Source organism: Trachemys scripta, chromosome 4, assembly GCF_013100865.1.
Source record: "Trachemys scripta elegans isolate TJP31775 chromosome 4, CAS_Tse_1.0, whole genome shotgun sequence".
NCBI classification, from domain to species: Eukaryota; Metazoa; Chordata; order Testudines; family Emydidae; genus Trachemys; species Trachemys scripta.
In genome coordinates, this window is record NC_048301.1 from 63,999,764 (window position 1) to 64,014,632 (window position 14,869).

At 42.2% G+C, this 14,869-nt stretch overlaps 1 protein-coding gene across 10 annotated transcripts in view; it reads left to right on the forward strand.

Moving 5' to 3' along the window:
- NUMB (NUMB endocytic adaptor protein) overlaps window positions 1-14,869 on the forward strand; it is a 120,161-nt gene that overhangs the window by 84,443 nt on the left and 20,849 nt on the right. For 6 of the 10 annotated variants that reach the window (XM_034769228.1, XM_034769229.1, XM_034769230.1 and 3 more), the window contains 2 exons: window positions 922-996; window positions 7,873-7,950. In XM_034769228.1, coding sequence (XP_034625119.1) covers window positions 922-996; window positions 7,873-7,950 — 153 coding nt within the window. The remainder of the gene's footprint in view (window positions 1-921; window positions 997-7,872; window positions 7,951-14,869) is intronic. The other 4 variants (XM_034769232.1, XM_034769235.1, XM_034769233.1 and 1 more) reach the window with 2 other exon arrangements.

Genomic DNA, 14,869 nt, shown 5'->3' on the forward strand with positions numbered 1-14,869 from the left:
TGCCTAATCAGATACCTTCAGGAGCTGGAGCTTTAAAAATGCCAAATGTCATGAGTTGACAACACTGTTTGGGTCACTCTAAAGTTAAATTTTTAATAGTTTCACAACATCTGCAGCGTGGTATTTCGGCAAGGAGAAATCTTGAGGAACTTGTAGTACTAGATTAAAATAATTCTGATGTCCAGTTTAACAAATTTTAAAGTATTTAGTTTTTAAATATAAATTTTCCTCCGAGTTGACTGTATTATGGTTTTCATTTCTTAATGCCCTGTGAAATGGCAAACTCCTTAATTTCTGATTGTGTAGCTCAACGGCTGACTTCTATCTTGTGTTATGCAAAAAATTCTACAACTGAAAGTTTTAAAGATACCTTGCAATAAAATATTAAATGGTGGGAATGGATTGCAGAAGTGAAAGATATGGTAACCTGTGTTAACAGTATCGTACAGCATTCCCACATTCTTTGCTGGTTAAGACTTTTAGGTTTGGTACTGAAGTAAACTGAAGCCTCATCTCATGTTGGGGGCTTTCTCTGAACATTTTAATTATGTTGCAATGGCAGAATGAGGTCTTAAAGTACTCTAACCACTGATAGGAAGAACATAAGGGGTAGGGCTCTTTACCAGAGTGCAAGTGTCTTTCTGAGATGATTTGAGGTTAGTAAATGTTTGCCTTCTTGGTGCTGGGTCACCTTAAAAGTGCTATCCAGTACCATGTATAGGCCTGAGAGACACAGAAAGCCACTTATGCACCTGATCACTAATTCCTGTGCCTTATACAGTAGGAATGCAAATCTCAACTCACCCAGTATTTTGTGTCCAGCATCTCATCTAGATTGGTATGGGTTGGAGGTGAGAGCGGCTTTTTGTAAGTATTCAGAGGGGCTGCCATTAAGTCTAACTTTTTTCTCTTTCCTTGCAGTACTTGGGTCACGTGGAAGTGGATGAATCCAGAGGAATGCATGTCTGTGAAGATGCTGTGAAGAGATTGAAATCTGTATGTATATCAGTTTCATTAAAATGTTGGTTCATGTGCTGTGAATGTTATGCCAACATGTTGCTGATTCTGCAATAGCATTCCAGTTTCAAGTTGTGCACTTTCCACCTTATGTAAGAAAAACAGTTGGATCATTTACAAGACCCACTGTATATGATTATAGAGGCACATGTTAATCTGGGAGTGGGAAGGGAGAGAGTTAAGTTTATTCTTCCTAGTTGTAGTAGCTAGTAGATATTTTCAAAGAATGGTTAGATAAAGAAAAATGGACATAACAGTGACCCATACTGAATTGTTGTCCATAAGAGATTTTATTTTACTGGTATTGATTAGATATGAAGATTGGTCTCTCCCTCTGGAGTCTGCCACTTACCAGTACTATTTCACCCCTTAAACAGAGGACTTAATCCACTCTTTATTACACACAGCACTACTGTGTGATTTGGGCTCCTCTTTCCTGTGCAAAATAGACGCGTAGCATTACTTCATGCATGCCTAGCTTGGATCTGCTCAAAATGGCCTAAAAGATTACCTGGTTGTGATGTCAGTATGGTGGGCTGCTCTTAGTTTGGCTTCTATAAACATTTGTTCCTGTGAACAGCACTTGTTCAAATGCTTTCTACTCCTGCATCTCACTTTAGGAGGCCTGGTCTACACTGGGGTGGGGGTTGGGGGGGAGGAATTGATCTAAGTTACACAACTTCAGCTACATGAAAAACGTAGTTGAAGTTGACGTATTTAGACCTATTCACCGTGGTGTCTCGACTGCTGCTGCTGCTCCCCTGTCGACTCTGCCTACGCCTCTCGTGGCGGTAGAGTACAGGAGTCGACGGGAGAGTGCTCGGGGATCGATTTATCGTGTCTAGACTAGACGCGATAAATCGCCCCCCTGCTGAATCGATCGCTGCCTACCGATTCGGCAGGTAGTGTAGACATACCCGGAGATTGTGTCATCTATATTCTGTACTGTTGTTGCCACAAAATCCTGCAAAAGTAATGAAGTCCAGTCAGTCGGTTTGTTATCAAGGAACCAGGCTCCAAAAATCATAAAATATCAGGGTTGGAAGGAAGCTCAGGAGACCATCTAGTCCAACCCCCTGCTCAAAGCAGACCAATCCCCAGATAGTTTTTTGCCCCAGATCCCTAAGTGGCCACCTCAAGGATTGAACTCACAACCCTGGGTTTAGCAGGCCAATGCTCAAACCACTGAGCTAGCTGCCCACCAATCTTGAAGGTTAGGAGGGAAAATAAGTCACCACAGGAATAATCCTAACTGTGATGGATATAGAACTCCAGTCCCTTTTATCATTTCCCCTGTACATCTTGGCCTGTATAAGCTCTTCAGTGAAGCAGTTTGTGGAGCTTATGTTCAGTAGTGCAGCAAAATTACTTAAAGTAGGTGTTGTTGCTGCACCTTTGCAAAATTAAGGCTGCCAGACTTCATTTTTAGTGAGTCACGTGGTTTCTCACTTGTGTTTCTTCTCTGCTAGCACACATAACAGAGGGTTGTTTTAGATTTCCTTTTCCTCCTCATGTTACGCTATAAAGTTTCTGAACTGACTTCAGTGCTTTGATTAAACTTCATCTTAAATCTTTTCTTTCATTTCTGCCCTAGCCAATTTATACAACAGGTTAAAGCTACACCCCATCTGTTCTTATTCAGTGTAGCAGTGATTGGTTGCTATTTGTGCTAACAGGGTTACAGATGATGATGTAAATGAGGCACTTTGTCCTTTATCAGATTTAGTTTTTTATGTAGCTAAAAACACAAATATAGACTGACCGCACAATCGAGCTGCATTCATTTTTGTCCTATCCTGTTCTATATAGGTTCTTACACTTCCCTCATTGATGTAGTGTCTACGCTCCTTCTGTTAGTATATTAAGTGACATGACTAACATCTGTTGTGTAGCTTATTCTTTTACTTATCCTCTCCCGAGGGGGAGAATTGTGTGCAGAATGGAGTATTCTGTTCTGGTAGTTTTTAAAAAAAACCTGAAGCCCAAAAGCCAGTTAAGTATGGCTAAACTTACAACTAGTGAAATATGTACCCATTAAAAGTTCTTAAAGCACAGCGCGTACTATTTCTTTGGAATCCATACAAGAGCAGATATCTGATTTAGCTTGCTTGAACTACCAATTCATATACCAAACTTAAATTGAGAATAAAAGTTAAAAGTTTACCTGCTTTTCCTGTGGACAGCTAAATATATTCCTTGTAAATAGTTTAATAGATTATTTTAAATTGTGGAGAAGTTTCCAAACTTAATGCAGCATTCAAGGTGGAGATAGCTTTTCTGCTTGTAAGAATCTCTAAAGGAGGTATTTGAATGATTTATTGTGAGGCTGATACAGAAAGTATGACAACGGCACATGCCTGTTCCAGTTGCTGTCTTCATAGTCCTATCTGCCCGCTTGGAACCTGAGAAACGGACATAAAATTCTCAGCCATACTACCTACTGTAAGACTACTGAGCCTGCTTTTGGCAGGGATTTTTTTAATGGTGAAACTCCATGAAATTGAAGTTCATTTGGAATTTGTCATTAGAATTTAAGATACTATCATTTGGGTTTTATTTTTGGAATATTTCCCTCTAATGTTTTAGGAATCAGATTATTTGAAGCTTTTTACTTTTTTTAAGGGTCTGGTGTGTGTCTGCCATGTGCAAGATTATTAAAATATAATGCTTTTTTCTGGCAGTAGCATTTTGGCATCCAACAATGGAATTAATCCTTGAGGGATTCTTGCTTTCATCCTAAATTGGTAAATTGAGCTGCTCATCTTCTCCCCTATTACCAAATATAACAGTTTGGGCTGCAATCTTCTGACTTCGTTTAGGGAATGTCTGACCTTGAGAAGCTTTATTTCCCATATGGTTACAATGCCCTTAAATCTATGTTGCCTGTTCTGATTTTATGCCACTCTGACTTTTTTTTTTTTTCCAGAGTGTGTATTATTTTCTCAAAATCCAGTCAATAGGAAGAATGGACATAGGATATATCTAGTTACAAGCAGGAGGGAATAGGTGATAACAGTCTAGAGCTGTCAAAACACTTGCTTGTCTGGTAGCTCATCAAGTAGTTATGCTTATTTTTTCTATCTATATTTATTTTAATAGTGTGGGATTTTTCCAAATTCCAGTTTTCTGGACTGCAATCAATAGAATCTAGCAAATACATTATGCATTGTCTTCTATCTCTTAGGCCTGACTCATCAGCCCAAACAAAATTTTATGGGATCCTTCAGGAAGAGTGTAAAACAGGAATCTCATTGAGAAAATAACTTTAGTCTTTCTCAATGTCCTCCTAAAAAAAAATAAATACAAATTGACTTCTCCAACACATTGGTGGGAAATGTCCCCTGATTTCTTAGAGGGTTTTGTTGTCACCTACTGGTTAATTGTAGCATACTGACCAGTATATCTTGCAGAACTAAATTCACAGGTCTGACATTTCATTGCAGTAGAATAGCTTTAAAGAGCCACTCCAGCTATTTTTAAAGAAAAGTCTGTGGATAGAGACCCTACTAACTCTGATATCTGCACTGTGCCAAACATTTAGTTTGTGACTGATAAGTGATAACGCCTTCATTTTGAAACTTGAATACATGAGGAATGTGTCACATCAAAGATCCCAGTATAAATACAGTGCAGGATTAATCTTGCATGGGTGAGGTCATGGCCTATGAGATGATTGCACTCAGAGAATGAATCTGAAGTGTTGCTTAAAACTGCACTTGGATGCAGAAATAGACTGCATCTAAAAATATGATTATAATTTCTATCTCCGTCCCATGAGTAGTCAACAAGATGTACTGTAGCCAGAAAAAGATAAAAGCAGTACTATAGCATTGTTTGCCTGTCAGCTAAGATTGAGTGGTACTTAACTAAAAATGTACTTTCATGTTCTGATGTTGGAAGTTTAGAAAAAGATATTTGAAGAAAAAAATTCCAAGTGAGCACTGTGAAGATTTGTCAAAGAAATTTCTGTAACTGTAGCATATTCTATTACTGCAAGTTAATAGAGTCAGGATGCTAATTGTACTTACAATGTCTCCCCAGTAGAATACACACTTAGAGTACATTAGAATTTCATTGCTTTTGAAGCCCTTTGTCTTATTTTGATGCAGTGGCACAACAATCTTGTTTGTAGTTAAGGGGTCGTTACATCCATTTGTTATCTTATTAATATTCTTCTTGGTTGGCTGCATTACCAGTTGGATTTAAATTGCACATATATTAGTGTTGTGATACTCAGACACTATATGTATTTTTTGAAACCTCTTTACTGTCAATTAAAGAAATGTATATTGCAAATTGCAAAATCATTAACTTCATGCAGGATTTAAACCTACAGGTCTGTTGTATGTGACTCCTGTGCAAGGAGGCAGTACAAAGACAAGACTTTACTTCCTTGTCTCGTGTCATATCTGTTTTGGTTTTAAGTTACTTTAGTGTGTACTACCAGTTTCTAACTTGTCATTTTTTTAAAAAAATGATGCATTTCTTTTAATATATGTTCTTGTTTTAGCAGGTAAAAGAAACATAATTTAATTGTTTTTAAAACATACATTAGTTATCTCTAAACTATTAACTCTTCGTGCTGTTTAAAAAACATTTTGCATGTTGTCTTTCCATTAACTTTTTCCTGGGGTGTTCAAAGAAAAATTCATGTTTAACAAGTGCTTTGCTGAGAGCAAATTTAATGATTAACCATCCCTGTAAAAATGAGGTTGCTTCTGGTGAATTTGTTTAGCTTTTGCTACATCTTTTAAAAGCTGTTACTTAGTTTAATACAATAGATTTTAGTCAACTTGGCAGCAGCATCCAGCCCCTTCTTATTAGGTACACCACAGTGTGATTAATTCATTAGTTCCCCAACTAATATTCAGTATGTCCTGTCCAAGTAGAGGAGTTTTTGCTTTTAAAAAAAAATCTTTCTTTGGAGCCTCTCTGCTGATATAAAACTTATGTAAGAACATCTCTAAGTTTAAAGAATTTATCTATGTTTAGATAGTAAAATGTGTAGTAAACATGAAATAATTACATCTGAAAAGAATTACAGGCTGAGAATGAAGGGTGGGTGGGGAGAAGTCAGGAAATGCAAGGTTAAAATTGATGGTCCCTTCTCCCTTTTGAGTTTCCTGGCTTTGCTTTCCTGGTGTCACAACCTTAGTTTTGTTTAAATATAGAATTTTGTGTTTTAACAATCAGTTTGAATCTCAGGATATGTATAAACATGCAGATCTTTAGTATAAAAAGGCTTAACTATTGGGACATTGGTATAGATGGTGTCTTAAACTGCAGTGGGGAATGAGATGAGATTTTTCCCTGCCGTGGGTAGAGATATCCTCTGCTAGTTACTGCTATACCATTAGATTGTTTCCAACAGGATGGCTTACAGTCTTTCATTGGCAGAGAGATGAGCTGGATTATCTCTAACTTGAATAATTCTATGACATTATGGCATAGTGTGCCACCTCTGCAAATACTTTGGAGGGATAGCAAAGGCAGCATCATGCCTTTAGGAGCCTGCCATTAATTATTGAACGGACATGCATATAGACATGGGGTATGAGTGAGCAGGTGTTTGAGTTCTAACTCAAGAAGATTGTACCTACATCAGATGTATCTGAGTGTTTAGTCTCTTGTTAGACTTTGGCACCAAAGGTGAAGCCACTAAAATATGAATGAATGAAATTGCATGGCAAATGCACTTGAAATTTGCACATCTTACCCAATTAACTTGTCCATTTTTGTTTAACATCCCCACCACCAAAATCAAACCCATGGTGTGAAGCTATTGAACTTACGTTCAATTATTTCACTGAATCACCTTCCCTCTGTGAGCTGACTTCTGTTGGATATACTTCAGAGATGCCTTGTTCATCCTGAGGGTCTGGGAAGTACAGTGAATGCCTAGTGTTCCTCTTCTGTGTAAAGAGGTAACATTGGAAGGCTTCAAAATGAGCGTTGTGAGGAAACTCATCTTGAAAGTGGGACAGTTAAAGCACAGATAAAGAGGATCTTCAAGATTCCTGGTAGGGAGTATGGGGCCCCCAGGACGACATAGGGAAGTGCGAGAGAAGTGGGCACCAAAAATGATCTATATTGTAGAGTACTTGCCAAGCTTAATTCTTTGTTTAGCTTGAACACCTTCAATTTAAAAAAACAGGCTTCTGAAACAAGTGAACTTCTTGGCATTTACAATAAAAAAGAAACAAACTTCAAAAACAGCAAAAATTCCTTTGCTTTCAGAGGAAATTGAGAGAGCACACAAAAGCAGACCTTCAGAACTTTTAGTCCAGAGCAAGTTTTTTTATGGCTGAGTTCTAAATTCCAAAAACTGGTTTATAGTGGAAATGGAGTCCCAAAAGTGTCTCTCTGTATTTAACTGTGTGCTATTCCAGCAATTTTAGATGTTTCTCCAGTTTGAAAATATTTGTCTTGGGAATCCTCATTTTCATGTAGAGCAAACTCTTAGCTGTGATAAAAATTAAAAATTTACATTTCTCAGTGGTCTTAAACTACAGAATCTGAATTGTTTAATCTCCACACCTGCTGCCAAGTTTGATTTATAACCTTATAAAGAGAACTAAACAGGAAGACTGCTGCAAACAAAATAACCACTTTGCATGGAATTGGGTCTCAGGGTTCAGTTCAGTTCAGTTCTCATTTCCCTCTTTTCACCAGTTTTGGGGCTGTAGCTTCTGATCTTTTTAGCATTCCATGTAAAACCTGTTTATCTGCATTTTCATGGGATTTTTCACATTTGCCTGTCGCATTCTCTATGGCTAACTCTAAATACCCCTTACTTTCCCTCCATTTCCCAACTCTTGTATGTACTTGTTGGTTTGAAACTCTGGGACACTTTAGCTACCTACAGTAATAGCACTCGACTTGTCCCCCCTGTTCCTCCAGGAAAGGAAGTTCTTCAAAGGCTTCTTTGGAAAAGTAAGTTTAATGCCTCATTTGTGCTTGCACTATAAGGAGTTACATCCCTGGTATAGCACTGTCATAGATCAGAGTGTTATAGAAGCCACAGCAATCCATTTCAGAATGTGTCTACTTCTGACTGAGATGACCTGGAATGACACTTGTCAAGAAAAGAATCTGGGTAAACGGCAGCCCAAAATAACAATCTAATGACAGGCTGATGGTATGCAAAATTCCAGTTTTTAGATGGTTTGGTCTCTCTGACAAAACCGCAGCACTAGATGGGTAATGCTGTTAATACTTCCCCTCTGGCCTCCTGAGCTCAGATTTGGACTAGATCATATGGAAGACAGACTGATGTATTAGAAGTTTGTCCACATCCTGAAATCATTGCAAAGTTGACCATATTCTGTCCTGAACTGCAGCTTTTGATAGTGTAGGGAAAAAATACTGGTAGGCACAATGCTATCCATATTACACCTCCCTTTCCTGAGAACCAAATTAATTTAAGGCCATATGAGGATGGGGCAAAAACTTAGGTTTTGTTTATATATTTTTCTTATTGAAGTTAAGATAATGTATAACACTGTGAGACTCAGAAACCTGCTGTCTGCAATATTTTGTTTCAGTGCAATGCTACTCAGGAAAGCAACCTCTTAGTCTGAGATTGTGTGTGTGTGTGTGTGTGTGTGTGTGTGTGCAAATAAATATAAATTCTCCATGTTGGTGTACTGTACCAAAAGTTACACCGCTACCTCGATATAACACGACCCGATATAACACGAATTCGGATAGAACACGGTAAAGTGGTGCTCGGGGCCGGGGGGTGGGGGGGAGCTGCGCACTCTGATGGATCAAAGCAAGTTCAATATAACGCGGTTTCACCTATAACGCAGTAAGATTTTTTTGGCTCCTGAAGACAGCGTTCTATCGAGGTAGAGGTGTATTTTGCGTGGGCACACATTCTTATAGGGCAAAGATTGTAATCCTCTAACAAATCAAATTGCATTCCTTTAGTACATCAGTAATCGGTGCCTTCCTTGTACATGGGGAACAGCAGCTATGTTAAACCATTTTAAAAGGTTTTAACTTTGCTTTAATTTATACAGGACAAATAAGAGGATTTGATTTTGAAATATCTTGTAAAATGGAAGCTTAGCTTAAAAATCTATTAGTGGTTTGAATTTTAAAATGTTTTTATTACATTTACTGCTTAAAGAGGAAAAGCTTTTATGGCAGTTTCTCTGATCAGAAGTTTCTTCCACCCTGGGGAGTAAAAGCAGAATTAATTTCAGTAGACTTCTGGAGAAAACTAAAGTTCTTTGAATAGGTGCATCCGGTATTCCAGGGCACTGGAGCCAGAGAATCTCGCCCAGCAGTACCTGTAGGGGTGGCACTCGTGCCTTGTAGCTATAGTCACTCCCATAGCTCTAGTTCCTTCTCACCACCCATGGCTGGAGTCAGAGCTCTGTGTGGTAGTCACCTCACGTTTCCTATCTCCTAATTTTCTGAGTTTTTTTTTCTCTTCATGTATATAGTCAGTAATACGATAGATAGTGTTAGTGAAGTTAATGAGTTAGGATACTTATTGCCCTGCGTGATGCCCTCACCAGTGTTCAAGCACTTCCTGTTGAGGGGAGGGGGATGCTGAATAGCGATCCCTATACGAGTTGCTTGCTGGGTTTAAGTGAGGGACACGCTAAGGAGTGATGCTCCATTTGTAAGTTGTTTACCAAAAGAACCCAAGTGGCTAGAGACTTAAGCATGAAGCAGAACTTTCTCAAGCAGGCTGAAAGTCCTGTTTTGGCACTGAGGGCCACATCTGATTGGTGGTCACCTTCAGACTGGGTGATTGAGGCGCTCTGCTTTCCAGTGCTCGCCTCTCCCAAGAGATGGAGGAGCCGTTCACCCTCTGCGGGTGCTGAGGAAGAAGTCCCATAAAACTAATCAGGACCATCTCAGGCCTTGTGGAGTTTCCTTCTTTTCTAAAAAGGGTGCAGACCAGCACCATATCACTTTCAGCACACAGGTCTGAGCAGGTCTGCCAAATACTCCTTGGTACCAGGCTGAGACCACCAAGAACCCATATAGTTGATTCCGGTACAAGCTTTAGTGTCCGTTGAGTCTGGTACGGACGACATCAATGCCGACACTGACTGTCTCCATGCTGGTGGCATACCAGGTGGCTGCAGATTTACTCTGCCTGTCTGTTCCAGACTCTGCACTCGTCCAGCACTTTTTTGAGGCCACAGCCTCCACTGTCTCGTTGACACCATCTGGTTGTGTCATAGAGACACAGGATCCATCAACGCTGCAGCCTATAGAATTGAGGCCAGTGCCAGGCCCAGCACCGAGGACCTTGTTGGCACTGGTACACTCCTCAGCACCAACGTTGTGTCCATAGGAAATCCCGCCTTCTGCTTCTGTACTGCTGCTGACCTGTGTACCAACGCCTTCCCCAGCACCAGGGGTGGTGACACACATTCAGTACTGGCTGTGCTGATACCTCATTGGCAAGAGAACTGTTGTCTGTCTGCTTGCCCGCGAGTCTCACTGCATTCTTTAGGGATCATAGAATCGTAGGACTGGAAGGGACCTCAAGAGGTCATCTAGTCTAGTCCCCAGCACTCATGGCAGGATTAAGTATTATCTAGACCAGGGGTAGGCAACCTATGGCACACGTGCCAAAGGTGGCACGCGAGCTGATTTTCAGTGGCACTCACACTGCCAGCGTCCTGGCCACCGGTCCAGGGGGCTCTGCGTTTTAATTTAATTTTAAATGAAGTGTTTGGTATTCTTAAACATTTTAAAAACCTTATTTACTTTACATACAACAATAGTTTAGTTATATATTATAGACTTATAGAAAGTGACCTTCTAAAAACATTAAAATATTAGTGGCATGTGAAACTTTAAATTAGAGTGAATAAATGAAGACTCGGCACACCACTTCTGAAAGGTTGCCAACCCCTGATCTAGACCCCATCCCTGACAGGTTTTTGCTTAACCTGCTCTTTAAAATCCACAATGATGAAGATTCCACATCATTGTAGGAAATTTATTCCTGTGCTTAACCACCCTGATAGGAATTTTTTCCTAATGTTCGACCTAAACCGCCCTTGCTGCAATTTAAGCCCATTGCTTCTTGTCCTATCCTCAGAGGTTAACAAGAACAATTTTTCTCCCTCCTCTTTATAACAACCTTTTAAGTCAGGGCTGGGCAAACTATGGTCCCTGGGCTGAATCTGGCCTGCCAGCCATTTTAAGCCAGCCCTTGAGGTCCTTCTGGGGAGTAGGGTCTGGGACTTGCCCCATTCAGGCACTCCAGCCAGGGCGCAGGGTCAGGGGCCACTCCACACGGCTCCCAGAAGCAGCGGCATGGCCCCCCTCCGACTCCTACGCACTCCAATGACATCGTTCCAATGGGAGTTGCAGGGACGGTGCCTATGGATGAGGCAGCATGCAGAGCTGCCTGGCCACGCCTCCGCATAGGAGCCGGAGGAGAAGGGACATGCCGCTGCTTCCGGTAGCCGCTTGAGGTAAGCACTGCCGGAGCCTGCACCCCTGAGCCCCAGCCGTAAGCCCCCTCCTGCCCTCTGAACCCCTTGATCCCAGCCCAGAACACCCTCCTACACCCCAAATGCCTCATACCCAGCCCCACCCCAGAGCCCTCACCCCCTCCCCGCACCCCATTTCCCCACCCCAGCCCGGAGCCCCCTCCCGCACCCTGAACTCCTAATTTCTGGCCCCACCCTGGAGCATGCACCCCCAACCAGAGCCCTCACCGCCTTCCGCACACCAACCCAATTTTGTGAGCATTCATGGCCACTATACAATTTCTATTCCCAGATGTGGCCCTTGGGACAAAAAGTTTGCCCACCCCTGTTTTAAGTACTCAGGGACTGTTAATCATGTACCCTCTGTCTTCTCTTCCCCAGACTAAACAAACCCAATTTCCTCATAGGTAACGTTTTCTAGACTTTTGTTACTCTTCTCTGGACTTCCTCCAATGTGTCCACATCTTTCCTGAAATGGAACTGGACACTATACTCCAGTTGAGGCCTAATCAAAATGGAGCAAAGTGGAAGAACTGCTTCTTGTGGCTTGCTTACAACACTCCCGCTAATACATCGCAGAATGATGTTTGCTTTTTTTTTTTTTTTTTTGCAACGGTGTTACACTATTCACTCATATTTAGCTTGTGATCTACTATGACCCCTGGTATACTCTGGTGGTGCAGAGGCGCTATTATGGAAGTCACCAGCAGCACCACTCACTGCACTTCATTGGGCAGTCTTTTTCCACAAGGCAGCAGGACTACCCTGTAAAGGGTCATATGTCCTGGAGGCAAATGCCTTTTGGTTCTGGTTTCAGTCTGTTGACTTGTCCCGTCCCCATCCTCTGGCATCTACTAAGCACCAATTTTGTCTTGGGTATCTAGGGCGGTGATCTAGTCATGATTTTTACATTCCTGTCCTCCATTTGGGGACAAGATGGCTCGTTTTTACGATGTTTGGGACTTGATTACCATGGACGGCTGGGTCCTAACTCGATCTGATATTGCTTATGCCATCTAGTTCCTTTCCATCCTTTCTCCCCTCCATCCTTCCCATCCCTTTTCAGGGACCTCTCTTGTGAGACACTGCTCCTGGAGTAGGTTCAGTCTCTGCTAGATTTGGGAGCTATGGCATAGGTTCCTCTGCAGCAACAGGGTTGGGGGTTTTATTCCTGGTACTTTCTGGTTCCCAAGCCCAAGGAAGGGGTGAGACCTGCAATCTTAACAAATATATCAGGTACATGGACGGTCACCCTAAAAACTGGCCTCATATTAAATCACAATGACTGGCTTGCTGCCCTGGACCATCAAGATACTTATTTCCACATAGCGATTTTTCCCGAGCCACAGGAGATTCCTATGGTTTGTTGTGTCGAACCAGCACTATCAATACACCAAACTCAGTTCCCCGGATCTTTACCCACTGTATGGTTGTGGTGACTGTGTACCTCAGGAAAAAAGAAATTCATATCTTCCATATCTGGATGATTGGTTACTGAGAGGCAAGTTAGGGAAGAGGTCCTCTCTTACGTGTATATCTTAGTACACTTACTCGATTGCTTGGGCCTCACCCTAAACAGGAAGTCAGCATTGATCACCATTCAAAAAATCTAGTTCCTTGGAGCCCTAATAGATTCTAGTAGTCTGAGACGTTTTCAGATGATTCGTCGCCTTTGTCTGGAGCTCAACTCTCTATCACAGCTTGAGTATGCCTGAGGCTGCTGGGTCACATGACTGTGCACACAAATGATCCATTTTGCCAGATTGCATCTTTGCCCCCACCAAATGCAGCTGAAGTCAGTCGATCATCTGACCCATCATCCCTTGACAGACTTGGCCAACTTCCTCTACCGATCCGGGATGCCTTATGGTGATGGAGGTTCAGGGAAATGTATGCCAGGGCGTTCTTCTTGCTTGGACCCCACTGAATAGGATTATTGTCAATTACAGTTCCTTAAGAAGCTGGGGAGCACATATGGGGTCGCTGAAAATTCAGGGCCTGTGGTCAGAATAGGAAGCTTCACTGCATATCAACATCCTGGAGCTTCAATGCCGGTCACACTTTCCAAGGTCACACTAAGGGCTCAGTGGTTCACATACTCACATCGTGGTGGTATTGTCAGTATTATGTGAACAGATAAGGAGGAGCACACAAGTGTTCTGTATCAGGAGATGATCTTGCTCTGGGAGTTTTGCATCGGAAAGAACATTACTCTGGTGGCCGATTGATTCTTTACCCCAGGTCAAGTAATTTGCGGATTGACTTAGCAAATGTTTTCCCTGAGTCATGAGTGGTCTCAGAAGCCCAGTTGAGGGCAGATCTGGCAGCGATTTTGGTGTTTCCAGGGGCAGTTGCTATTTTTGAATATTAGGGTAACAAGGTTCTTGAAAGGAGTATCTCATCTCCACCCACCAGTGAGAGAGAAATTCCTTTGTGGGCCCTTAATACAGTCTTAGTGGCTCTGATGGGACTGCCATTCAAGCCTCTGGCATCTTTTTTTCTCTTCTTGTGCCAAAATATTGCATTTCTGGTAGCAATAACGTCTGCAAGGAGAGTGTGAGAGTTGTAGGCCTTGATGGCAGAGCCTCCTTACACGCAGCTCTCCAAAGACAAAGTGACCTTGTGACCACGCACTAAGATTTTATCTAAAGTGGTTTTTCAATTAATTTTAACTAAGTGGTATGCTTACCTATGTTCTTTCCTCCGCCACATTCAACCCTGGCAGAGCAGTGTCTTCACATGCTGGTGTCAGGCAATGCCTAGCCTTTTACCTGGACAGGACTAAACCTCTTCATGATTCTCCATGTCTGTGTTGTAAGCAGACTGAATGAAGGGACAAGCAGTCTCTTCGCAGGTGATTTCTAGGTGGATAACTTCCTGTATCAAGACAGCTTATGAAATAGGTCTGACAACACACCCACGAAAGGTGCAACCTCATTCTGGGAGAGCTCAGGCTATGTTGATGGCATTCTTAAATGCTGTTTTAATATTGGACGTCTGCAGGGCTGCCATTTGGTCAGCTGTACGTATGTTTCTGAACCATTATGCCACTACTGCAGCATCCAGAGCAGAGACAAATTTTGGGAAGGCAGTTCTGCAATCCTTGCTTAAATAGACTCCAAGCCACATCTCCTGTGAGTACTGTTTGTGTCACCTACATGCAGGGCCGGCTCCAGGCACCAGCCTACCAAGCATGTGCTTGGGGCGGCACCTGGAGGGGGGGCGGCGCTCTGGCCGGCCGGGGAGAGCAGGGCCGCGGCCAGGCTCGCCGCCCTCCCCCCGGCGCTTCAGCCGGGGAGAGCGGGGGTGGTGGGAGGCTTTTTTGCCTAGTGCGGCAAAAAAGCCAGAGCCGGCCCTGCCTACATGGAATACGTGGCTGC